Raw genomic sequence first — 27,798 nt, 5'->3', positions numbered from 1 at the left:
GCAAAAACTAGAAACTTTTTAGGTTTATAGGTTTTTGAAGTTTATAATAATAATAATAATAATAATAATTATTATTATTATTATTATTATTATTATTATTATTATTATTATTATACAGTTTATTGTGCACATACAAGGAAATACAATACAGCTAGAATCAAAGAACAAAAATTATATATAACAAACATTTATTATGTAGACTACATAAGCCAACAAACAGTGTCTATGTTTACTTCTACTCTACATTTCAGAGGCAAATATTGCAATAAAAAATGGTATACTAACACTGATAAAAAGCTTCTTTTTTAAGGTTTTAAGAAGTAATATATAATGTGTCATGGATTCTATGAAGTTGCAGAGCTGAGGGACCCTGACTGCAAAAATTTTGCTGTAAAGTTAATTTTGAATGCATGACTTTTAGTTGTAACAGTATTTATACCATGTAGTATGGCTACACAATAAAGCATCTGGTTGCATCTTGGTCGAAGTCTACTTAAGTCTAATGCAAAGTCTACTGATTTTTGAATCAGCCAAACTGGAGCAAGAGCTTCAATGGCACGATTCCTCTCCATTTGTGATTAACCAACTTCCGGTCCAGAGCGTTTATCTTTGGTTGATTGTGTTCAGCTTGACGCAGCAGCAGAGCGACGCCCGACATAAATAGCAACCGGAGACCGGTGACGGCGAGTCTGCCATTGGCTCAGGGCGCTGCTTCCTCTGCACTTTCATTGGCTCGGCGTTTAATAAGAGAAGTTGCCAACATACACGAGAGAGAATACATCACTCCCTGCGATCATGTTAGGAATTTTATGGTGTGGCAATGATGTCAGCGTTTTACAAGGAGCCCACATTAGGTAAACAAAGCAAAAGACAACGACCAATCCCTCCCAGTGACACACCAGTGTCCATAAGGTTGAGTTTATTTACGAATATGATTCAAATGAATGATTCAATCACCACTTAACATGGGACATCATTTCTTGTGTGACATTTTTGATGTGTAGATATGCAAAATTTCATCCTTATCATCATTGATCTTATTCACATGACTAGTCCTAAAGCCTTGTGCTATTCATTCATCTGCCCAAAATTCAGCTTAAAGAGGTCATGATTAAAAATAGGTCTAAAAAATGGCCCAAACCAGAAATTGATCCTACTAACACGTGTTGTCTGTGTGTCCAAAGCCTGACAGTAAATTCCCTTTTGCTCTAGACCTCCAGTGTTGTCCAAAACCTAACAAATACAAATCAATGAGTCACATCGTTTTAGTTTATTTTGAGTCAATCCCCCACACATGCTATCCCGCTGACGTTAAATCACTAATGCACCAAATGTGTATTGATTTGCTGCTACAAATAGTCCCTGTAATTGCACTATTATGTCCTGATTGTTAAACATGTCTGATTACAAATTACACTCCTCCGGAGTAAAATAAAAATACAGACACAATAATTTCCTGTTGTCTTGACTTCATAATGCAAAGAGGATGTACATGTCTGAGGCTGCAGAGGGTATATCACAGGTACAGTGTGTTCCTTGAAGAAAATGTTATGCTATTCTCCTCAGCTAGCTGTGATCTAAATTTGCCCTAACACTGCTTTTATAAGTTTCCATATCAGTGTACTTTCAGTTGGTAATGATTCGCAAGTGAATAATTCATGCTGACTATTACTGCAGGATAGCAGCAGGCCAATTAATATTTATGATTATTAATTACCATCCTCTTAACCTACAAAATCACAAGACACAGATGTAAGTCTACAGACTGTATTGCTGAACTATCAATACTGTACCGTGGACTGGCATCAGGGGGGAGACTGCTTATTCACGTTTGCATTCTCAAGCCAAACAAATGAAAAGTAGTGTAGTAGTGTACTGCCTCTTTACTAGATCTGTAGGATTTCTGCTCTTTGAAGTAAAATGACAACAGGCTTTAACCTGGTTCTTTTTTGTTTCTATTAGGCCACCATAACTCAGTGGGAGGGACCTGTGCCAGACACTCATCAGGGATGTTGTAAGTCTTAGGTCACCTTAAAATAAATAACAATACACTGTATGTGTGTGTGTGTGTGTGTGTGTGTGTGTGAGAGAGAGAGAGAGAGAGAGAGACAGACAGACAGACAGAGAGAGAAAGCTTGACACAAACCCAGCTGCAGTGTATTTCCTGGTCCCATGGATGGATTACTGAACAGCCTTCACCTGCAAAATGTCACTCAAATTAACACATACAAACCAGGAACCAGGAATAGAATCAAAACAACCACATAGGCACACAATATGATTACAAAAATACATAAAACAGCAGCCAGGAGACATGAAATGACTACAAAGTGAAACAAAACAACCAGAAAGAGACAGACAATTACCTCAGACACAAAAGCACCTCAGTAAGACCAAAATGACAAAAAGACACAAAACCCTGCAAAGATACATAACAACTACAAAGAGATGCAAAACCCCCACAAACTCTCTCACTCCTGTGTAGGAGAGGTGGAGGGGCCCTTTGCATTTCTGTGCCCAAGGCCCCATTCTCTGATAATCCACCCATGCCTGGTCCATTTGGCCTACCAGTCAAAATGCAAGCTCAGTCTCTGCCACAAAAAGCCGCCACAGATCAAACAAAAGCGATCAAAGACTGAATCTGCTCTTCCTTTCAGGGCCGCTTACTGAAGCACAGACACATGAATCATGTTAATTAATAACCATCGTATTTTAAATTAAACCTGTTGGGTCCCTTTGTTAACACGATGAAACACCAGGCAAGATAAAAGAGGGTGTGAAAAGGCGGAGGCAATATGCTCAAATTAAACAGGAGGGAAGGTCCCTTTGTTTTAATGTTGCACTGCTGGCTCACGACCCCATAATACGAAGGTTACTTCTTAAGAATATTGATTACTTGCAGAATTATGCTCTTATATCATTAGCTTAAGTAATACCTCCCAAACAGTCTCATTAGTTGAGTTATAAACACTATTTTCTTGCAGATTACAGTCATCATTTTTGTAATCTGTGGTCTGTTATTCATCACAACCAGTGAAGGGGAAATCAAAATGAATACATCGTTCACTTTGGTGCAGCTCTGCAGCCATCACACAGCCTCACAGAGGATGTGTGTGTGCTATAATGACGCCTCTCTCAATAAGTTCTTTATTAAAAAACAGATTAAAATGTGCCAGGCAGAACCAGACACTGCTGCACCATGGTGTTTTCTTTTTTCCTGATTAAGCCTCTTCTGCAGCAACAAACCATGTAATCATCCACATTTTCGAGAGCGCTCTCCTCATAATTGAAAATCTCTGTTTGCAGGCTCACAGTAAAAACAGGCAACCGATTTTCTGCTTTGCAAAGGCTAGAAACAATGGCATCATCTGCTTTCTTGAATGAAAAAAGAAAAATCTCCCTTTGGATCATGAAAATCAATTTGAATTCCAGATCATTGTTTTATTAATCTCCATTCTCTCAGAAAATCGATATCATGATGCATTTTATCGCATTAAATTTCGCAGCTGTCTGACTCCTGACAAGCCTCCACTGCGCCAAGATTCAAGTCTCTTAAACAGTGACCCTGTGGCCTATTTTAGATCATGATAAGCATTCTCTGGATCGTTGTTTTCCACATTAACATTTCATCGATCACTTTGGAAACAAGCTCAGTCGGGCAGTCTGATTGTTGTGGCCCTGGCTTCCCCGGCCAGTGAACTTGGCAGGCGTCCAACCGGGCACACCCTCAACAGCTCACTCACCCTCCTCATGTGACCGGCCTGCATTTCATTTTAGCGTACTTTTAGATTGTTCTCTATATCTAACAAAAGTGCACATGCCCTTAATAGAAATAGCCTAATTAGCCGAAAACTTTTTTCCTTTTCTCTACATTTAAAAGAAACATGATGCAACTTTTTTGATCAACTTTTAGTTGATAGTTAAGTCTCACTCCCAAGTCATCAAAAACCGATGTTTTGTGTTGATGCTCCGACCATCAATCAAATGCATCAGTATTTGACAACCTGGGAATGAGACTCAACAATCAACCAAAAGTTGCATAAAGTTGTTTTAATTTCTTCATCAGTTCACGCGGATCCATGCCTGCGACATCCTTTGTTTGTGTGTGCATGGCTCACACTACAAAGTATAAACAAAACTTAATCACATGAAAAGATATTTTTAACACGGGGATTACACAGTTGGTAAGCTTTCATCGTTCAGCTTTACCTAACCCCGCACATGTCTCTACTGGTGACGAAGTCCTAAATGTTTGTTTTCTAGATATGGGAGTGGGGACATGTTGACCACCACTAAAGAGGCAGGAGACAAAGGCAGGCAACACAATACAAGAGCTTAATCCAAAGTAACACAGCTGCACTGTGGTGGGACGGAGCCACCGTGAGGTCCAACATGCCATTAAGCCAGAGTACATGATTCTTTTATCACCGTCAATCAAATGCAGTTTATGAGTGGGCCTTTGTCTTTGTTGTTGTGCCCATTTGGTAATGAGATCTATTTGGGTACCTGCTGCTGCTGCTGCTGCTGTTCAACATCTAAATTTAAATTCTTTGTGTGCGCCAGGGAGGTTTGGATAAAGCATCATCAGAGTTATGTCTGTGTTGTGGTGGTGGTACATGAGTTGTTTTGGATATTTTGGTTATGATACTATTTGTGATATCAGAGGAGAATAGAACCAGTCAAAACACTAGAGGTGAGACAAACAAATAATGTGTCCCCTCCAAATTATTGACCACTGAGTTGTATAACAATAGCTTATCAGGCATACATGGCATTTCATCAGTGGTGCATTGGGAAGTCATGTGATGATTACCCTCTAAATAGCCTTGAGAAACTCCAAACAGGGAGAAAAAGAGAGAGAGGCTGATTGCAAAAGGGAAATACTTAATAGTGTAAGATACATATAATAAACATAGATTTTGAATATTTTTACTTTTTTAAAACTTTTTTTAAAAAAAAGTATGTTATTGCAGTCATGTGAATAATAGAAATCAATACAGAAAATGACTAAGTTTAAGAATCGTAAATATGAACATAATACAGCAACATAGTGTACATTTTGTACTATGTTTTCCATGGTTTTAAAAACTATCTTCATCCTTTTTAGAGTTATTATTGTCTAGATATTTGTTCCACATTATTCCTCCATCTATCTCACATTATTTGTCATTTGGAGTAAATGTAAGTTATGTTTTTACACGTCGGACTAAATATAGAGATCTAACACAAAAAAAGGGAAGAGAGGGAGCAACAACCTCTACCTCTCTCTCCTTCTTTTCCCACCAATTAGCATCCAATATTGTGTCTCCAGGATACCTGAAACCATGACAACAGCAGGTTACTGTTCCCATCTGATATCTTGAGCTCCATCTGGTGTTAACAAAGAGGAAAGTCAGGTTGCTTGTCCAAAGATACTGAGGAAAAACGTGTGAAAACACGAGAAAGGCTCCTTATAAGAGGGAAACCCTCTTTTGTTTCCCAAAGTATGTGCAGTTATGCTGAATTAAATAAAAACATACAGTTTGAATGTTTTTTTTTGTTTAATGAAAGCTTATACACTATATAGTTTACACATCTTGTACAAAACTGTATAGCTTTCTTATTCTGAAACAGCTAGTGTATATTGTATTGTAGTAATTTTTCTTTGTAGTATTTTTGTAATTTATTCCTCTTAATGTTTATTGCAAGTTTAAATATGCACCAGAACCCAAAGCAAATTCCTTGTAAGTAAAAACCTAGATTTAGACTTCAAGATTTTTCATTAGATTTTTATATTTTGAGTAAAAAATTGCACTTTTGCCTTTTAAATCACAAACGTTACAGTATGCAGATTTCACTTACTAAAAATTTCAGTTAGAAACTAGTTTGACAAAACAATCATAACTCAAAGCCCACTTATTTACTGCTTTCCCCCAAGGTCAAATATAAACTGTAATATAGAGGAAGTGGCTACTTTTGGTTAGATTTGTGTGAGTCATGAGATACAAGGACAAGCACAAATTAATGAAAAAAGACGACAAGTCACCTGAGTGCTCTTTTTCAGGCTGTATATACATTTTATCAGTTATCAGAGTTCAAATATGTTGCCCTGTCTGCATATTTCAGCCACTTTTGTCTTTTTTCTTTCAGTGTGCATGTGGTGTTTTTGGGATATCAAGATGCGATTTTCAATTCATCCTCAAAATGATGTCTCATAATAGTTCAGCCTTTGCTGCCTTCTCTTGTTCTGTTCTGCCCATTGCAGTGCCACCATGTACCCATTGTCTTTCTAGGATGATCTGTGCTGTTTGAGAAGAAAATTAAACCACCACATAACTTTGCAGTGAGTCAGACAAACAAACACTTCTCTTTTCCATGATGTAACAATAATCAAACATGAATCCAAGCCCTGATAGAGGTGGAGAGTGCAAAGACTTAACTGAGATTAGATTTATAAAGAAAGAAGTTTGACAGAAGGCAACAAAGATGCTGAAACAGTAAACTGTACTTGTTTGTTTGTGTGATATTACTCTCTGCCTCTGACAGCCAGGGTTGGGTACAACTTCTTTGTTTTTCAGCCTCAGTGATACATATTCTATAAACGTATTGCTACAAAAAGCAGATTGTTGCATCAGTATTAAATAATGAATTGCAGTAATTCACAGTATTTGTATTTGGTTTTGTAAATCATCTTCAAAGTTCCACATGTCCCCTAACTGTGGAGATTGTAAGAGGCTTCCAAAACAGCAATAAAATAATAGCAGGAGCACTCTGTTGCCACATTAGACACAGAAACACTACATCAGCATCTACTCACCAATGACTCGTTTTAAATGATCAGTTTACTCAAATCACACAAAAAAAGACAAATTTACAAGGTGGAAACTTGTCATGTAGATCTCCACTGCTGTGACTTCTGTCAAAGCTCTTAAAGAATGCAACAGAGGTAAAAAGCCATATGTAGTATCTGTCATGATTTTGACATGTACCTCCAAGACCAATATAGCCTACTTTTTTCAATGATTCTTTTTGGGTCTTTTGACCTTTATTTGATAGGAAACTGTGAAAGGGGGGCAGAGAGGGGATTACATGCAGAAAAGGGCCAAGGCTGGAATCAAACTCGTGGCCACTGCGGCGAGGACTTCGCCTCTTTACATTGGGCGCCTACTCTACCGGCTGAGCTACTGAGTGCCCCAAAATAGTCTACTTTTGTTGGTTTCTTCTTCAGCCTGGGTGTACCAGCCAGTTCACTGGAATAATTCACCCCCCAACTGAACATTTGTCAGTTATTCACCCTGTGCAATGATGAAATAGTGAAGAAAACATTGTTCTTCTTGCATGCTTCCATGGTGGACAAAAATCTATCAAAACCCAGAAAACTCTTGATGAATCAAAGTTACAGGGGTTCATGTTCAACAGTAGAAAAGCTATATCAAAACTCCAGCGTTATGTGAGGTAAAAATACGTTTTTTGTCAATGAAGTCCCGCTTTGAAGAGAGCATAGAGTTGCACTTCTCATTCAAGTACCTGTTGGAAGAGGCTGACCGTCTGCACATACATCTGGATAACTGAGATTTGACATATACTACATAAGCTGTGTGAGAGTTTGTAAATGAATATTTTGATATAGTGTGCTGTTGTGAAACATGGTCGCCTTTACTTGAATTAATCAAAAATTTTCTCTTATTTTTTGATTCTTCATTCATTTATGAATCATGTGAGGTAACATGGGGTAAATAACCCATATACCGATTGGTCATTTGGGGCATGAAGTATTGCTTTAAGATATTGGCAATGGGAAAAAAAAATGTGTCATATCAGTTTATTATCTGTCCTGTACCCCAGGACAGATAATAATGCTGGGTGGATCCACCATCATTCGTGTTACTGTGTGGAAAAACAAAAATGTGTGCATGTGGTTACATTGATGACTAGGTGTCTATGTTCTCTCTCTGTCTCTCTCTGTGGTCCTCTGTGAGACACTATGTTTTATACAGGCACACGGATATTAAGACATCCTGCTTTAGATCTGAGATAGCTGACATGATAACAAGACGATGAGTCTGCATCCACATTAGCAGCTCTAAGAGACTGCACTTTGACACAGTGGTGGTTTTAGTAAAATGCTAACATCAGCATGCAAACATGTTCACAGTAACAATGCTAACATGCTGATGTTTATCAGATATAATGTCAACCATGTTTACCACATTAACTGACGAGTTAGCATGGTAACATTTGCCAGTTAGTATAAAACACAAAAAACAACTGATGCTAATGGGAATGTCCAAAAACTTGATGATGGCACCTGAGGAAAAAAATCAAGAATCATCAAAGTGCATACTGTGTGGAACATAAATGTTTGTAGCAAATTTCACGACAACATATCCAAGAGCTGTTATTATTTTAGTCTGTGCCAAAATAGTGGACTGACCAACAGATACCATCTTCCTTTAGTGAATATTTTCACTCTCACACCATCTTATGAAAAGATTCAGTCTAATTTTGTCCTGACCCAATGATGGCATCATTTTAATCAATTTAAACTTCATTTGTGCCACTTAGAGCACCATTGCCCTTCATAGATACTAAAATTTGACCGAGACACTCCATCGTACTGCAGGCTTGACCGACTGCCCAAACACTCAACCAGTCAGCTGTGTAATTTAATTACCACAATTGCCCATGCAGATGTAACGTGACATCTCAGGTCTAATGAGACAATTAGCTTGTACCATCTTAAAACCTTGCTCCTCATTAACGCTGATAGTCGCAGTGCACGTTGATGGCTCCATCACGGCCCCACCCTAATACTCAGACTGGAGTCTTCCAGCTGCTGCCAGCAGGTTTCTGTGGAGACTAATGGGTCATTAGAGTAAGACTGATGAGTGAGGTAAAAAGGTCTCAGTGACCTTTCCATCCACAGAACATGAGGGAGAGAAAGGGAGGGAAACATAACATTAAGCCACAATAACGTTCAGCCAACACACTTTGTGAATGCTGAAAAGAAAATGTTTAGTTTGAAGACTGCACCTGTTCAGCTGCAGGAAAGAGGTAATGAAACAATGCCCAAAGAGCAAATGAAATTCATTTGAGTAAATCATTTTATGCAGCTGTGATTAGGAAATGAGTTTAATTAAAATTGACAAAAATATCTGACATTTAATTCTGAAATATCAGCCCCATTTTAAAATCTATACACATTTTAACGCAATAATGGCACACAAACAAACGCACAACAGCAGCTGAACTTTGTTTCTCACCATAGATCTGTGATGTTAAAAGTGTTTAGATATCAGTTTTCATGCATTTTGCATTTTTTTTCGGTTTCAGATTTCACAGTGTCAGTTAGAACCCACAGAACTCAAGGTGAGTCATTCCATCTCTGCAAATATACCCCCCTTAATCCTATGCAATAGAGCTTTAATTTTTTTATGATAGAATATATTTATAGTTTTTCAAAGTCTCTCAAGTGCAGCTTTTAGTCTACACAAGAAAAGTAGCATGTTTTAAGTATTTCAGGATTTATTTTAAATAATCTACAATAGTTATCAATGCAAAAACTAAAACATGACCTCCAAAATCATCATCTAGAATAACATTTTCTAACCCAGCTCATGGAATGAAGAGGGAAAATGTATCATAGCTGTGTTATTAAAGCATTCAGCAGTTCATACACAATTTATTTCCCTTAAATTCTCCCTCAGTTGTGGTCATATATACAGTACATTGGTTCATATAGGTATCTTATGAGATGGTACACTAGAGAGAAACAGAATTGGTTTGTCTCTATTGGTAGAGAAAGCAATGTACCATTTGTATGCACTTTCTAATAAAAGCACCTGAGCTCACTGGTGAAACTCTCTTCCTGCCTATTTCGGCTGAAACCAGGCCTTTGTCCAGCCTCTGACTGACAGACATACAGACACAGGGTCACATTTTTCTCCATGGACCAGCCAGACAGAGAATTACAAAACAAACAAATGCTACTTCAAGAGGCTTAAAAATGTTTAATTGTTGATTTAAGGCCCGATCCAAGCAGTTTCTCAGTCCTCATCAACCTCCCTGAATAAAAACTCTTTCACTATTTTTTCAATGCTGATAAAATCAAGTTTTCTACTGGTGACGAAATCACATAAATAAACCATTTTCCTCCCCTAAGAGCGGAGATAGCAGCACATCATGTAAATGTGTTTTGCATTATATAAAGGGCATGCTTCTCATTCCTGGCTCTTGGGGGAGCCAGAAAAGACTAACGCCACAGTCAGGCCCTTTTGTCTATGTGTGACCTACATTCTCTCAATAGTGAAATGCTAACAGGGCAGCGAGTCCATTGACAGCTGCAATCTGGACTGGCTCGTGGAAATGGTCAAGAGAATGATTAATCTAGATTAAACAGACAGTTATTTTTGCTGGAGCTTTGAGTGGGATTGCACTGAAGCCCTGCAGTGGGACTAACTAACTCAGTGTGTGTGACTCACAGTATTGAGCTGTATGTCATGTGATCTTGGACTTGGTTGATTTCTGCAACACTTTCTGCCAAGTCTACAGTAACTTTATCAGATGCTTTACATGCTATGATGTGATTACAGCACAGTGCCAGAGGCGGAAACAAACATTTCACTGCACAATGTAGAGACAGGCCTATGTGACAAATAAAACTTGAAATGTGTATCACACAAATGCTTTAAAACCCTACTGAAATACTGCAACAAGATTGTGTCTTTATGTTAGGATGATACACACTGAGATATTAAATGGCATCATATCACACAACTTCAAGGTTTGGATGTTTTTAAATCAGGGTTACAGGAGATCCTTAAAAAGACTTAAAAGGCATTGAATTCATTCATCTAAAAATAAGGCCTTAACTGGAATTAAATGCACTTAAATCAAATTTTCAAAAATCTTTAAAAATGCTCAAACATGGGAAGTAAGATTTTATGAAAATTTGTGTTTTCTGATGTTGCATTGTAAAATCCCAAAATGATCGGCAATATCTATTTTTTGTTAATAGTTTAATAAATTCCTTTTCTTAAACCTGTCATGATGGAAAGTGGAATCTCACATGCAGATTGAGAAACACAAAATTGCACAGAAAACTGTCCAGAAATGCCAGATATTCCCACTTTTATTGGTAAACTAAATAGATTGTATTTTATGATAATATAATATTTTCATGTGTTCCACTCTAAAAATTACTGATTTTTCAATATTCAAAATAGATCATGTAACTTTTTCTTTTCAAAACTCATCTTTTATGCTCTCTTATGCAGGAGCCCTGTTTTAAATGCCTTATGATAACTGCTGGTTTGTTTGTCTTGCAGCATATTGATATTGTATTTTATTTATTTTTATTTATTTATTTTTTTTTAAATATTGTTAAATTAGGTGTATCTTATGCCTCACATTTACAAAAATAGAGTTGGATTTAATTTGGGGAGCGTTATAATTAACATTTTTTAACATCGGTTTATGTCATAAAAGGGGCTGTACCTCTGCTGCCAGCCCTGTAAGCAACCGACGTCACCAGAAACAGCTAGCTAGCCAGTTGTTTTGGGAGAAGAAGAAAGGGTCTACAAGCGGAAGAAACACCGGATTTGGTTTCGGGTCGTATTCGGTTTATGATCCTGTTTTAGGTTTTTTTAAATTACATTTTGAATAATGTCGACCCCGGCGAGGAGACGGCTTATGAGAGATTTTAAAAGGTACCGCAACGTTTTAGCAGTCCTCTCTTCTGTTTGTGTAGCTAGCAGCGTTAGCTGATAGCGGTAGCTTGCTAAGCTAGCCGAGCGTTAGCTGCTGTTGCTGAGAATATTGTATATAAAGCTTGACTGGAGTAATTGTGAAGTAAACGTGCTGTTTTTTGTTTGTCTCTGCAAATGGCAGCTATATGGCCGATAAGGGGATGGTTGTGTGTTGTCAGTTTTATTTAGCGGTATCCGAAGAAGGCATTTTGGCTTTATGCAGTGTTTTCCACCCAGGGGATAACGTTAGTCTTTTTTCCTGTCTAGTTTGTTTGTTAGCGTAGGTGCTAGCTGAGGTTACCTGAGGTGGTCTAAATGTCGCTGGACTAAAGATTCAATAACCCCTTTGTCTTGCCTTAACTGATCCTGATTATAAGAGAAATATGATACGATTTATCTTAATCACCCAGTGCAGTCTGTAAGCTTTGGGTTTAAATGCTGCTGCTTTAAAGGCAGCTAAATTCAACCAGCCAGACAGCAATGGTTTCAATCCACCCCCTGGGAGCAACGTGGCTCACAGGTGTTGTACAACTCCGTGTGTGTGTGTGTGTGTGTGTGTGTGTGAGAGTGTGAGATCAGGGGGTGCTCCATCTCAATATTTAGGATGGCTTGATATGCAGTGGTGGACGAAGTACCTGAGAGCCACACATGAGTAACAGTACAGAAATCTTTCGAGAAAATGACTTTGGCAGAAGTTAAAGTCACATTTTAGAATATTATCAGAGAATAAGTCTTAAACTATCTATTATTTACTGTACTTCAATATTTAAAGTACACTTATTTATGTAAAAGTAGTGAACATAAATGCACAAGTAAATGCTGGAAATAAAAGAGTAAGCGGGCAGAATTATAAAGTTTACTTTCATAACATACCCTACCGTAAAAATCAAGCCTAACAAAACACTTGAAGAAGAACAAGGTCTTTTTGTACAACTTTAAAGGAATTAACGAACAAAATCTGGTTTTTCCTTTCCTCCTATTCCTCCATTAGTACTTCCATCCTTTTCTTACTTCCTCCCTTCTTCCCTATTTTGTAGTAAGTAAGTAAAATCCTTAGAGTAAATGTAGTGGAGAAGTATCCAGTTTCTTTAGGACATGTAGTGGTGTAAAAGTAAGAATTGAAAGAAATACAAAATCTCAAGTAAGTACAGATTAGGGTTGCAATGGTGTACCAGTTTGACGGTATATCATGAAATGATAGTTAACAGTTATATTATTTACATTTGCTTATCTGTAGTATTGGGGGAAAATGCAACTGGACAGAGAATATGAATGATTTTTTTTAGTTATTTTCAAAACGGACATGTTTTACATATACTTCCATTTAAAAAATGGTTTCAAGTTTAAGTTACAGCAATAAAATATTTGTTTAACCAAAAATAACCCTTCTGTTTTATTCCTTTAAGGGTTATGTAGCCTGATAATATTAATAAATATTTGATACCATGATACCATAAAAATGCAGTACTTTCTGAGACACTTACCATGGAAATCTCATACCGTTACAACACTAGTACAGATACTCTCAAAAAATACCAAAGTAATGTAACAAAGTAATATTACTTCGTAACATTACATCACTGTTTATATGCCTGCCACCTCGTGTTATAGCCTGAAAAATTCCGTACTGGTATATTTAAACAAGCCCAATATCCACTTCCTGTTTATTATATTCCAAACTCTTGCTGTGAAGACAAGAGTATGTTAGATTGTCCTGGGAGAATCACACTTGGCTTGTAATACCTGCCATTCCCAATCTGTTACCTTGCTCCATATGGCATCACAGTCCACAGTCTGTGTGTGTGTTTGTGTGTTATTCTCACACACCTGTCAGTGGAAAAAAGATCCTAAGCTGTTCTACTAAGAGCAGCCGTTAAAGCAGGGCAGATAAGGTGTCACTGTAACTCTACTCTGCTGTGCCAGTCCCCAGGTGGTAAACTGTAACACACCGCTGCAAGGAAAACACAATGGCACATTCCTGGATCAGCCTTTGTGTCCACACCAAGGCTGGCTGATTAAACTCAGCCTTGTGTGATATTGCCTAACCTTCCTTCTTTGATCTGTTAGTCAAATTATTTGTGCAACATGCATCTTGAAACTGAGCTATGTAATTGAACAACAACACCCGTGTGTGTGTGTGATGTTTTTGCTCAGTGACTTGTATGTGAAATGACACTCTGGTGTTGAAACACTGCTTAAATAAGCAATTTCGTTGCTCCAAAACATCTGAATTTTATATTCAGCAAAGCACAACTTTCATTTCTTCCTCAAATATATTTTTTAGAAGCAAAATACATTATGGAACCTACAACCATCCCCTTACACTTTGAGACCCTTTGCTTCTTTTTTCAGTCTAAATGCTCCTCAGATTGTTAGTACTCAGCTTTATGTTATCTTACAGCAGTTTGTAAGCTAGTCTGGTTTGGTTTGATAAAACGAAAACTAGAGCAACATGTTCCTCAATGTAAAATCTATTTTTATACAGTTAAAGTCTTACTGGCATTGAGTGTATGTGTTGAGTTTACTTTGTTTGTTGTTCTGTGACCCTGGATGTTTGTGCTCAATAAGCTAGATGATTTGTAGCAGACACAGAGATCGTGCAGTAGGGCTGCTGTTAAGTCCCTTATTTATGACCCCTTTACATGTTCACACAGAACCAGAACCAGAACAACGGTGGCATCATGCCACTTGAGTGTGTCATTTTAAATAGCATGCAGGCACAGCAGAACCAAATGCAGCGTGACATTTAACATAACAGCGTCGTTCTTTTGTGTGACATGGAATATAATTACTTTCTGAACAATAAAAATGGCATTAATATGGCATAACAGCAAGCATTCACCTTCTCTGTTATATGGCGGCTAATCTCATCCTCTGCTGGGAGGGCAAGGAACTTCCAAATTCAATTTGTTTTATCCAGTTTTTGGACTTTCATGGTTGCTGTCCTTCTTTGAGACATCAGACACTGTTTGGCGCTGTTACTAACTCTCAGGGCAGATTAAAGGTGAGACAACCCTGCCCCCCCCATTCTGAAATCGTACCTTAAATACAGAACAGTGACACAGTATAACGGAGACACAGTATAACAGCACGATATTCCCACCTTGAACAGGCAGTCTAGTTACAGAAGTTGTATGTCAGTTACTGAGTTGACTGCATGCCATGAAGGGTTTCCTTGACTGCATTTACTGTTTTGGGTACAGAAATTGTACTAGGGCTGCAGCTAACAATTATTTCATTATTAAATTCAATTCTGCTGATTAATTTCTCAGCCTGTAAATTCCAGGAAATTTTGAGTTATGTCCATACATACAGTGCATGTGTTACATACAGTAGCTAGCGGTCGGTATGCTCAGAATGTATTTTAGCCTCTTTTAAAAAAGACTCAACTAAAAAAAACAATATTTATCAAAGTGGACGCTATATTAAGAGTATTAAGAGGTCAGCTGTTGGGGTCACAAAGTGCTGTTAGTGGCTGTTACACAACCCGACTGAAACTTTATGTTGAAAACACTCAATACAACGTCCATTCAGACTGGTATTGTATTTTTAGGCTGGCCTAATATAAAGTGACTAAAAAACGTTTTGATATCAATCCCTTTATACAGCGTGGCAATGTTGAGCTGTGGGGCGCATGCCTCATCTGTTTCTGCACACCGGCTACTGCATGTAATACACTGAAAACACACAAGTATCTCATACAGCCCCGCTTTAAAAATCCCAGGCTATTCTTTTAACAAGGGTGTAAAACTGGAAAAGCCAATGAGAGAATGGTTAGCAGTTTTTTTTTCTTGATAATTTATTTGAATATCAATTGATTTATCAACCAATTACTTCATCTTGTTATCAAAATGTGCTATCACATAGCACCCCATAATCCACACCCACACAAACTGAGAAAAAATAAAAAATATATAAAATATAATATATATCTGCTATCCGCACACTAGTCAGTAATCCATGGTTTCCAAGTAAAATGAAGTAACAATTAGTCTATCTCGAGCTGAAGTTTAGTAGCTTCCCTCCACCAGTAGAGAGCTCAGGCAGATTACAGTAAATGAGGTTAATTGCAGTGGGTCTGTCTGCAGCGAGGGACTTAGACATGGATCTACATCCACACACAGACACACAAATCAGCCTACCTTGCTTTATAGCTGTAAGCCCTTATTATATCAGCTTTTATACTTGGAGTGGGATTGTAGGCTAAATAGTCTGTGGTGATTCTGGACCTGGCCTACATGCATTGGTGATCTGAAGCAAGACCTTTAACGTGACACAGTAATCTACTCTGAGTATCAGCAAGGGACCCAGCAGAGTGAATTGTAGTCTATTCTAGGTTCTGCTTTTATTTGCCATGTGTGCCTGTTTCATAGCCCACACTGATCAATAGTTTAACAAACCGGAGACTGCTGTCGGAAACTCGATTTTAAATTGTTGGCCTGCGACATCTGCGTGTTTTGATTTGTTGACGTCTTTGTTGCTAGGCAGTTGTTGCTGTGGCAGTTTTGTGCTGCAATTCGCAGAGACCTTATCAGTCAAACAGCTGTGGGCTGATTTCTTTGTGAAGCTGGAGTTAATGATAATTTTCATTAATGAGTAAACCATTAATATTATTATTTTTTGGTTATCCTGAGACGAATCACTTGGCATGTAAATGCCAAAAAATTAAGAAAAATACCCATGTCATGTTCCTAAATTAACATGTATTGAAACTGTAGCAAATGTCTAACTTTAAATTCATCAAAAGATTAATCACCAACTATTAAGATTTGCAGTAATACCATTTCTTTCATGCATAAAAGACAAACATTTGCTAGTTTCAGGTTCTCTGATATCAGGATTTTCTCTGTTTTTATCCAGCTGGGTATAAATGGAGTTGTATAGACCGAGAGAGCCTATGTAAGAGTTAAGTCACCTAACCCTCTTTTGTCGGTTCCAGATCCAAAATGTTGCCATATTATCACAGTTTCAGTTTTCTTAAAGACTAACTGCCATGTTTTTCTTGTCAAAAATCCCCGCAAACTTTGAAGTAAACAAAAACAACGTGTGCATCTTCCCCTGTTCCATCTCTATTAAAGTGATCTCCTCCCTGTTGCTTGTTTCAGCATGGCATTAATTTGCATACAGCCTGTCACAAGCGGCCCCTTTAGTCTTTTTATAAAAAAAAACAACCCATAACGTTATGTTAAACATGTTGGTGTGTTCATTAATATTGCTAACGCAATACAAGTTGGATTTAGCGCTGTGACACCATCGTCACAGATTGTTGATGTAGGCTACTTTTTAATTAGCCAGAATGTGTCATAATGACACATGGCAGTTCATCTGGTATGCAAATCAAACCAGTTTAAGCTCATACACCAGACTGGCAAGACTGGAAATTGAGCTAACTCTACTAGTTTGAGTTTTTCTCGATGACCTGTCTTTGTCTGTCCTGCTTCCTGTTAAGCTCCTCTGTTCATTCTAAGCACACTGGTGCTGCTGCTGCTGCTGCTGCTGCTGCAAATGTAAAACACATCACCTCCTCTGCACCAGATTGTTTTTCTTGGGAAACGAACACACACTGTGTGTCCAGAGCTTTCATGGGCTGGGCTCCAATTCGGTCATCAGAATTTCTTATAGATCAGTGATTCAGAATAACAAAACAAACATTAATTGACAACATCAGGGTGCCTCTCCTTTGTCTTTTGGTTTGTATATTTGTTTGTGGTTTATCCGGGTAGCCTGACCATGTTAATGTTAGCCAGAGGTTATTTCAGGTGAGGGTTGTATCGTTTACTAAAGCTCTTAGGGGGTGATGCTCAGATCATGGTATAGTAGTGCTTTAGAGGAGAGTCAATGATACCAGCTTATGTTAAGTGACATGTGACAGCAGGATGGGCAGTGTGCAGCTGATCCTGCGAGCCTGGCTGTCTGCTAAGTCATGTTGATACAGCGGTTCGTGTTTTGACTAATAATTATCCTGCAGTCAAGGTGTTAATTAAAATCCTCACGCTCTCTCCCATCTTAATGTTACTTCCCTTTCTTCTTCTTTCTCCCCCTTCTCTGTTTTCCTTCTTCTTTTTCCATCCTCATTTTTTTTCATCTTTTATATTTTCATTTATCTCTGTTTGCCTCTTTTTGCTCCCAATTTTTCCTCGTTTATTTTCACTGTCTCCCTTTTTTCTGTCTGCCTCTCTTCCTTCTGCCTTTTGTTTGTGTCTTTTTTGCTGTTCTTCTTTGTTTGTTTCTCTTTCTTGCTGTCTATCCATCTGTCATCCTCTGTCTTTCTGTTGCCTCTTTCTTTATGCCCATCTCCCTTCCCTGCATCTCTTTCTCTCCATCTAACCCAGACTTCAAGAAGATCCTCCCACCGGTGTGAGTGGAGCACCATCAGAGAACAACATCATGCTTTGGAACGCAGTTATTTTTGGGTGAGTCATGCTCTAAATCCAACTCCACCCTGCTGTCTTTAGTGTGCCACTGTGATTGTAATGCACAGAGTCCTCCAACCCAGCCACCCTTTTGCATTCTTGTTCTCCAGCTTTAGAAATAAAAAGAAATTCTGATTGTAGCACTGATTGTTACACAGAACAGTCTGGAAAATCAGCAGGTGGAAACACAGTGGGTGTTTGATGGAAGAACGGGCTGGGAGACGCTGTTGGGGGTGGAGTTTAAGGAAGGGGAGCAAGAAAGGAAAGAACCCTCAATACGGACTAAACTAAAATTGTGACTTTTTTCAGGAGGTGCAGTTTGAAGTAGAATGACTCATGTAAGAGCAATAAGAAACATGCTTTTTTAACAAGGGCTTACAGATTTTTATGAAATTCAAAACTCAAACCAAAAACTAATAAAACATCCAGAGCACAAGCAATACTAGAAAGTAATTGAAAACTCGACAAGAAGCAACAACGTGCCACAAAATCAAACCAAAGCAACACACTTGGGTTTAAAATAGAACTTGCTAATAGTCCTCACCTAATTCAAAGTCAAAGAGGAAGCTGCCAGCAATGTTAAATGATTGGGCAGCTGGTTTAATTGGCCTCTTTACACAGACTGTGTGAATGTGAGGAGCTGAGTAAATAAAGATTCTTGTGTCTGTGCAGAGCAAGTCCTTGAAGGATAGATGGTAATGGTTATGTTTCCCCTACAAGCCAAATTGGTAGCATTGGGGATTTTTTGGAATTTGGAAATAATTTTGTTTGTCTCTCTCTTTGCCTTGTGCAGGCCTGTGGGAACACCGTTTGAAGACGGTAAGTTCTCCATTTTGATTCATCTTGTCCATAAAGTGCCGCCTCAGTGGGAGCACTTTTTATCCAAAGCTCTGAGTTTGATTTAACTTTCTCCTGCTCTGTTATTATTTTGGAGGTGCATTATTCATACTACCTATTACAGCCTTCTGGGTATTTGCTATAAAACTGATGGTGGGATACACACCTGAGCAATCAAAAATCACACACAAAAACATTCCCAAACCTGAAATTGATATTTTTCAGAAAAACACTGTGATAAAATGACCACAAACTGGAGAGAAAACCTCTAAAAAGGGTTTTAAATGATTTCATTGAAACGTTTTTTCAACTTTGTAATAATAAGTTTACATGCTCTAAATAAAGTTACAATGCATTTTGCGAACTGACTTTTTTTCAGAGGTTATGACTTTGCATACACATTTGATTTGAAATGAAACGATGACGATGAGTTTACAACCTTTGACCCTTCTGATTATGTTTGTGCACGGCAGTGGGACAGTGTCAAAGGGCTAGATTATCCAGTTAAAATCTTTATAAAATATATTTTCTATTTTCAATCATTTCTTACATCAATCAATTTTATTGGCTGTTGCATACATTTGGCACCTTATGTGGGAAATGTACGCAACAGCCAATAAAATAATCAGATTAATGTTCAAGCACTTAACGACCTAAAGCATAAACATGACTCTATACCAAACTCTTAATACTCTTAACCCGATTCACACAGGACGAGGATTACATGGGGACTTCTGCTAATTTGTAATAATGTCAGGTGTCGTCTGTGATCTTAATCGTGCAAATCTGCCATGCACATTATTTTTCAAGTAAAAATTCCACTTCAAATTACCTACCATATTCTGCCAAACACAGAGTTCATGTAATATTACTACAGCTCCTTTGTGAATCAGCATCTTTGTGATTTGATGTTGCATTTTGGTTTTCCGTTTTCTTTGCGCCTCATTTCTGCCTCTTTCCCAGTAGAGAATTACAGTGGCCATGTTGGCTTGTAGAAATGAAAATTTTTGACAGCATTTTGAGTGCAGGCATGGAGGCATCATCCTGCTAAAAAGCATGGAGACAGGTTTGCAGAGAGAGCAAGCTCAAATCAATCTGAAGGGCAAAATCTCAAAAGATGATAAGATGGATGACTAATGGCAATAACGCAGGCTTAAAAGAAAAAAGAGGTTACTGCTGTAAACCACTGCTGGTGGTGCTCTGAAGGGTTTCTGTGTTGTGCAGAGTGGAGTTACAAATGACTGTGTGCATCATATCCATTGGCTATAATAAGTAATTTTGTGTAAAATACAGACGTTGCTCATCCTTTGTGAGTGCCCAGCGCAACAAAGACGTGGAGGTAATTTCTAAATCATATACTGTAAGGTCCCTCGGTGATATCAGTCCCATGTGCAGAGGGCTATAGTCTTAAATTACAGTATGCTCTGAATTATTAACTTGAACAACAGAAATTTGTAGACTGATAACATGATTACTTTGTATCATCAGTGAAGGTAATAAATCAAAGTACTGACTGATCTACAATTCATAATTTATAATTCCTACAGTTTCCACCTGATCTGGATTTTAGTACCGCTCAATTTAAAGCTGCAAGTCTTCTTTTTAAACCTCATAATCATTGATTTATTACAACAAGAATTTAATGAGCTAACAACAAAAACTCATAACAGACTCCAATATTTTCAAGGTGTTTAACATTAAATTGAAAATAGCGTACAGGTGGACTTCTTTACAGTCAGTGACATATAGCTAAGCTATGTGTGTTTACTCAGATCTGTATCAATCGTATAATTACGTTTTCTTCACCTCTTTAAATGAATGGCTGGCATCAGTAGCAGTCACTGAGTAGCTGAACATTAATTAGGTGTGTTCACTTGGTGACAAACTTGCAGCTCTGCAGTATAATACATCAGGGCAAGAGACACGCACATATTAATGCACACATACACACTTTTTTTGTAATTATGACTTAGGTCAGGCATGAGAAGCGCTGACTCAGGGTTTATTGTTTTCTCTTGTTAGGCTTCGCTCTCCTTTATTCTCCTTTTAGCCTGCAGAGTCGACATCTCTGCCTCAGTGAAGGATTAGGTCCTCTGTCTGGTCGAGCCGCCTGTATTTTTAGAAACGTAATTGTTTCTCTCGCTTTCTCCGACCCCCTCCATCCTTCACATCTGTATTCTCCTCACAAAATTACTTGTGTGCACCCCTCACACACTCTCCCCCTCGCTCTCTTTCTGTCGCTCTGTCTTTCGCCCTCCTCCTCCTCCGTCTCTGTCTCTCTGCAGGAACGTTTAAGCTGCTGATAGAGTTTTCAGAGGAGTACCCAAACAAGCCTCCCACAGTTCGGTTTGTCTCCAGAATGTTTCACCCAAATGGTAAGCGGTACAGCTGCCCTAACACACTCACACATTCACAGATTCGAACCAGGGATTTGAAAATGGAAATTAACGTCTGCCCTCACTTTATTCATAGCCACAGGGTTCGTACAAGATGCTTGAGGTGCTTCAAGTACTTAATTTGACACTCAGAAATTTAAGTACTGGAATACCTTGGTAATCAGACGTTTTATAACTTGGTCCTTTATAAAGTACTTAAATATAATTTAGAGGAGAACAGAATCATAATTTCTTTTTGGAACATATTAGATAAATGTTTAAATGAGGAAGTCAAGAACAGCCATGCTTGCAATTGTTTTCAAATGCCATATGAGCTGTAAGAGATCTGTGTGCCAACGGCTTGGTAAATGCCCGTAAATAGTCGGCACCAAAATGTTTGCTAGTCTGCAAAACCTTTCAACGGAGCATGAGTTTGAGCTATAATTTGGTGTTAAAAAACAGGCATTTTTGCCTAACTATTGATGGGACAACAAAAAAAATCTGTTTGTTTATTTATTTATTTATTCTTGGTTCCTATATTATATTACTAATGAGTTAATTTTAGGCCCTGTTAGCATGTGTTTTTGGATTTGAACAATTCCCTGGCAACAGATGGTTGTGGAGAAAACAATTCTAACTTTGATAATAAAAATTAGTGCTTGAAAAAGTAGTAAAACATCACTGAATTTGATTTGCCTCTGTCTGTATGAACCCTGGAGCTAACTTCAACATTTGTTTGTATGAAGTATAGTACCCTTTTTGCACAGTTTGTTCCTCCATTGTCTTAAGGCTTGAAGTTCCTCCTTATTCAAGCTGCTTCCTCCCATTCATCTCCTTTCCCAGTCCATGACTGAAATAAATTTAGCAGGTTAAATCAGTGAAGTAATAGATTCTTTTTAAGATTTTGTACAGCCATTGTGATGGATTTACATTTGATGTTGAAAGGCTTGGCTTACAAGTTTTATCACTTCATTTTGTGTCTTGTATTTGGCAATTCCACCAGATCATAAGCTCTTCTTATTTACTGGCGACTTGCTTTGTTTTTTCTGCAATGCTGCAGTCAACTGCAATGTGAAAACATGGCAGATCTGTGTATAGTTTGTTCTTAGTATTCGTGCCACCTACTGTATCTTATAGCAGTCGATCAAAAAGCACATTAACATGCATTTTTTCTTTTGCCAATTTTCAGAGAATTCCGTTAAATTTTGCGCTCTGATGCTAGACTGTGTTTTCTCTCTGTTTACCAGTTTACGCAGATGGCAGTATATGTTTAGACATCCTTCAGAACCGCTGGAGCCCCACGTACGATGTGTCGTCCATACTCACCTCAATCCAGGTTGGTTGTTTTTTCTGCCTTTAAAGAAAGCACACCTGCAGAATTATCAAATGAAGTGATGTTTTAGTTTAACAGAAGGTAGGGGAAACGTGTTAAAAATGTGAACAAATTCTGAGTTAGTATAAGTTTTGCTTTATGAGTTGTATTCAGGTACATTTATCAGTAGTCCAACCCAGTCAGAGAATCTGTCCTGGTTATTTAATGCTGATAAGACAGAGGACATATGGATATTTTCATCACTTTTCTCACTTTTTTTTTCGAGCAGTCGTTGCTGGATGAGCCAAACCCTAACAGCCCAGCCAACAGTCAGGCCGCACAGCTCTATCAGGAAAACAAGAGGGAGTACGAGAAGAGGGTGACGGCCATCGTGGAGCAGAGCTGGGTGGACGTCTGAGCTTCTCACTCTCTAATCCTTCCTCTCCACCACCCTCTCTTCATAATCCCCGTACTTCAGTCTTTCATTTTTACCTCATCAAGAAAAAAAAAAACAGCAACTATATCAGAAGAACTCAAGTGCCACCCTGAAAAAAAGATCAAGAGAACAACCAAACCAGAAAGGACATTAACTTGCTTGCCAACACATTTGAGGAAACCGAGGGAGGGGGAATCAATCTTATCTTTGTGTCTCTTGTCCTTAATTTTACTTTTTTTTATTGCATGATGTGAAATAAGTTATTGCTAACAGAATTTGTAATATATCTTTGTCGTTTGGTTGGATTGATGCTGTTAGTGTTTGAGTTTTACAGACTTTTTGTTTTCTTTGGAAATATTTCTTTTCTTTTTTTGTAACGTCTGCTGGTGTGCACTCAACTTGGCTGTTGGGAAAGGGCAGGTTGATGACCAAATTAGCACATTTTGAAGAAAAAAAACAACCCAGAAAACTCTTTTTAAATTCAGTATCATCGTTACTCTCCATGTTAGCCACAGATGCAGTTTATGAAGAACGATCCCCAATCTGTTTCAGCATATCTCTGTTATTTTAAGAGACGTTGTAGGTTTGGGCTCACAGACGTCACAGGCTGCAACAGCGCCAAGTCTCCCTTGCACTGATGAATCATGACTCCCCGGCTAGGCAGCACTGAGCTTTTATTCCAGTCATTTCTGGTCCGTGGTAGAAGATTATGTTAGAGAGGGAGCGTTATTAGAAAATAAATATTAACACCAGGATGGGACAGGATAAAGTTGGACCGTGGATCCAAACGGTGTGGTTGAAAAGGATGCGGGAATCCCGGCAGAGCCAAGGAAATCATATATTTATTGCAATTGACATTTGATTCAATCTTCCCGCTGTTGTTCTATGTCCCAGTGTCTGTATTTGTTATCAAAATGTTTGTAGAGCTTAGGAGTTCAACAGTGCTTGAAGATTTTGTTGAATGGTGTTGCTATATGATGTTATTATGGTGCGTTTATCATGGCGAGCGTGGCTTGAACGACGGGGCTAGCAAGTATGAGGCTATTAAAGGCAACTAGAATCAGTATGAAGTTGGTAGAAATAACTTGACTTATTCCTATATGTTTGTTCTGTTGTGCTAGTTTTCTAACTCAGAAAATCGAAAATAAATGCAGAGCTAAAGATAGTGTTCATCTTCAGCCCGTGCCCACGCGGTTTTCCTATTCCGTTCGCCACAGAAAGTAAACAACTTCCGAATGCTTTGTTGCCTGTGACGCGTGTCAGCCTGAATGAAGAGTCAGTGCTTTTGATCCTTCTCTTAAAATGACACAGATGACATTTAAATTAACAAATGAGCAGAGGATAAAAGCAGTCCAGTCTTTTTTTTTTTGCTCTAAACGAAAACAGTTAATAAGACTGACAGAGCAAACTGCTGCGGGGAAGACCGCACTCGCACGCAGCTCTGTTTCAACAGTGGGACATCAACTGTTTTCCCAAAGGCATAAGTTGTTTTCATGCCTGCTTTTTGTCTCCTTTTTTTAATTGTATGTGATACACAATTAAAAGACCACTTGAGTATGAAGTCATGAGTTAACCCTGCCCAACTCCAGCTAAATAATCCACGAAAGACAGTCACAAAACAGAGTTCCTTTTTTTCTGAGACAGTAAAGGTCATATTGTGGCTAGCAAATTATTATACCTAAAAAGCAGAAGGGATATGTTATAAAGATTTTGTGAATTAAAAACAAAAAATGTATACTTATAACAATATGCTGTATAAACATAATAAACACATTTTTCAGAGTTTGAGACAGTTTGTATTTTTTTGCGCTTTTTTTCATCGCAGTGTTTATATCAAAAAACATTTGAACTTAATTTGTTCTCCCATTAATGCAGTTTTTCTATTTTATTGCAAGTAACATTCACTGTCTGCTATTGTGGGTGAAACTGAGTAATTACTGAAATTTTGTTTTTATTCTTAAAACCAATCTTTAATCTGTTTGTTACAACCTTTAATTTGTTAATTTAATACAATTTCCTCTCCTTCCTGTCATGATCAGGGTTGGCTTTGTGCTCAGAAATGGTTAGATTGTCACTTTTAGGAAGGAAAATAATCTAAATTCTTTTCTGAATAGTATTAAGAAAGATGCAAAAACAACCCAAAACTGAGAAAACTACATAAATGTTCTGGTTTGTTTTGTTCAACCAATTTGACTATTAAGCAGCAAAAAAAAAACACAGTCGAAAATATTATGTTACAGAGCATTGAAGTAGTGATAAGAAAAATGTTATGTCCTCCATGGATTGTTTATTCACAAAAAATATCTTAATGGCACAGAATCAGCATGATATATCTTTTATAAAGGGATTTTAAAAAATCCCTGAGAAGAAAGTCTTTTTCTATTCTTTAACCACAACATTATGACAAGATCCAGTTGCATGTGTCATCTGAATTTATTAAAAAAAAAAACAAACACAAGTACAAAGTAAAAATGTGAAAATAAACGAGCAGTGAAGCTCCCACATATTTGATCTCTTTACACAAGTAAATGCTGACTAACAGTCTTTCTGCTTTTGATAAAACACTTTTTGATGTTCACATTGCTTACATCCGCGATAAACAGTGCAGGATTGTAAAACCATGTGAAATGTAGTCCGTCTTGTTACAAGCACAGCCTGTACAGTACATAACAGCCGAGTCCATCAGTCTTCATGCTTAATCCGACACGCATGAGCCAGTCAGCGACCCTGTGATGGAAGAGAGAGGAACTCATGAAGGAATTTCTCTGTAATCATATCTGTGTTTGTGTTTGTGTGTGTGTGTGTGTGTGTGTCCACAGACGTACCTGTTGCTTCTTAACAATCTCATCTCTTGTCTTGAAGACAGGTGCGTCCTCCACTATGATGCCCTCAGCCATTTCCTTCACTTTCTCCAAAAGCTCTGCACTGTACCTGCCATTGGTGAAAAGAAATGCTCCTTTAATATAATGACCCACGACTACTCAGGCTTGAAAGAAAATTGATCTACGACTATTTTGATAGTTGACTGACATAATTCAATTGGCAGTTTTGTGCTGCTACAGTTATACAAATATTTGAGACCATAGTCCAACACATATTTTTAGACATTAAAATAAAATAAGATGAAGCAAAGCAACAAAAGTATCTTACATAATAAGATTATTGTGAAAGACCAAGTTTCCGGATCACTTACAAAGGCATTTACTGTGTAGCAGTGAAAAAAAATCATAATAATTAATCTTTCATGTTTTTTTTTTTTATTTATTTATTTAGGCCATGAGGCCATTATCTGTTTTTTTAAACAGGCCAAAGTCAAAATGTTTAATATCATTATGCAATTTTTGGCACAGATAGCTTTGACTTTAATAAGTCTTATTAGTCCATAATTATCAGCATTTTGATTTTTTTAAAAAAAGCAACCGCAGTCTCACGAGCCAATTTGTTTAATTTGCTTTGCCGTTGTCCGGACACAGGGGGCAGCAGTGAGCCAGGCTGAGTTGAGAGTGACACGAAGAAGACTTCTATACTTGCAAAAACATACAACACAACGCACAAAGGTGAGTTTTGTGGACTTTCATAAGTTATATCATACTATATATCTAAATTTTAGAAGAGGAACGACTTCAGTTGTGATAAATAAGTTATTAATTTGGCTAGTTTACCGAACATGAACTTAAACGGCTTCATTGAAACTGAGCTCCGGACCGTTAGCTTAAACTCTGCAACTGTAGCTAAACACTCGGGACTGCGGAGCGGTTTTTATCTCCCCCAGCTCAGGTTAAAAAAATAACACAAACACGTGTCAAATAAGGGCGCATTTGTACTAAACTGTAACCGCGAGAGCAGGTTGTGTTTACGCACCGACAGCCGAGGAAGACGTTGTTAGCCCAGACCATGGACAGGGAGAGCAGGTGGTCCAGATGCGGCTCCTCGAAGTCGTTAATGTTCCGCAGGATGAACTCCCTCCTGGCGTCCCAGTGTTTCTCACTCTCCCAGTAACCTCGAAACGTTTCTACCTGCTCTGCCACAGCTCTGTTTTGTTGAATGAAATCTTCCACGTCCAGGTTAGCCATCTTGGTTTTCTAATGTAGAGTCAACGAGAGCAACTTCCTTCCTGCGAGGCGTCCCAGAGGTTGTTTTTCAGTGTAGCGCGTTTCAAACAGCGCCACACAGCGGCGCAGCTGAGCGCCACCGACCTGCAATACCTTAAAATAATACCCCAATTTATATAGCACCTTTCACACAGAGTTTACAAAGTGCTGTACAAAGGCCAGTCTTAATGCAGAATTAAGGAAAACAAAAATTAGAGGCAGAAACATGCAAGAAAAATACAATAACAAAATACAGATACTAAACACAGATTATCACAGATCAGATCTTGGTGTCAGCTGCAGAGTCACCCTAAACTAGACTCTTTTATCAGCCTGGTAGATTTTAAAACCAGGACTAAGGACCTTTTGGACACTGAATGCAAAGGATAGGTTTCTGAATGCTGCTAATTGTTTTAACTTTGTTACCTGTGTGTGATTTTTTATGCTGTTTGTTTGAACTTTTGCTGTTGTGTGTTTAGTCTGCTTGTTCTTTTATGTGAAATTCTTTGTGACTCTTGGGAAATAAATTCTGAATCTCAATGGGACTATTCCTGGTTAAATAAAGGTTAAATAAATATGAAATAAATATATAAATGCTAATAATAATA

The 27,798-nt window shown here is 38.0% G+C and overlaps 2 protein-coding genes across 2 annotated transcripts; one reads left to right on the top strand and one right to left on the bottom strand.

Annotated features, from left to right (window-relative positions):
* Positions 1–11,516: 11,516 nt before the first annotated feature.
* ube2b (ubiquitin-conjugating enzyme E2B (RAD6 homolog)) lies at positions 11,517–23,226 on the top strand. The gene is made up of 6 exons (XM_042498806.1): positions 11,517–11,687; positions 18,059–18,139; positions 18,933–18,958; positions 21,262–21,351; positions 22,599–22,687; positions 22,953–23,226. The coding sequence occupies exons 1-6, from the start codon at positions 11,644–11,646 to the stop codon at positions 23,079–23,081; spliced, it is 459 nt and encodes a 152-aa protein (XP_042354740.1). The 5' UTR covers positions 11,517–11,643; the 3' UTR covers positions 23,082–23,226.
* A 2,287-nt stretch (positions 23,227–25,513) lies between these two features.
* Positions 25,514–27,190, bottom strand: cdkn2aipnl (CDKN2A interacting protein N-terminal like). Its single transcript, XM_042499858.1, has 3 exons — positions 26,961–27,190; positions 25,925–26,030; positions 25,514–25,826 (listed from the first exon to the last, which is right to left on the bottom strand). Exons 1-3 carry the CDS (start codon positions 27,170–27,172, stop codon positions 25,818–25,820), a joined length of 327 nt encoding a protein of 108 aa, XP_042355792.1. The 5' UTR covers positions 27,173–27,190; the 3' UTR covers positions 25,514–25,817.
* Positions 27,191–27,798: the final 608 nt, after the last annotated feature.

The sequence above is a fragment of the Plectropomus leopardus genome, chromosome 13 (genome assembly GCF_008729295.1).
Source record: "Plectropomus leopardus isolate mb chromosome 13, YSFRI_Pleo_2.0, whole genome shotgun sequence".
NCBI classification, from domain to species: Eukaryota; Metazoa; Chordata; class Actinopteri; order Perciformes; family Serranidae; genus Plectropomus; species Plectropomus leopardus.
The sequence above is the reverse complement of the archived record's forward strand: the minus strand, read 5'-3'. Positions and strand labels throughout refer to the sequence as shown.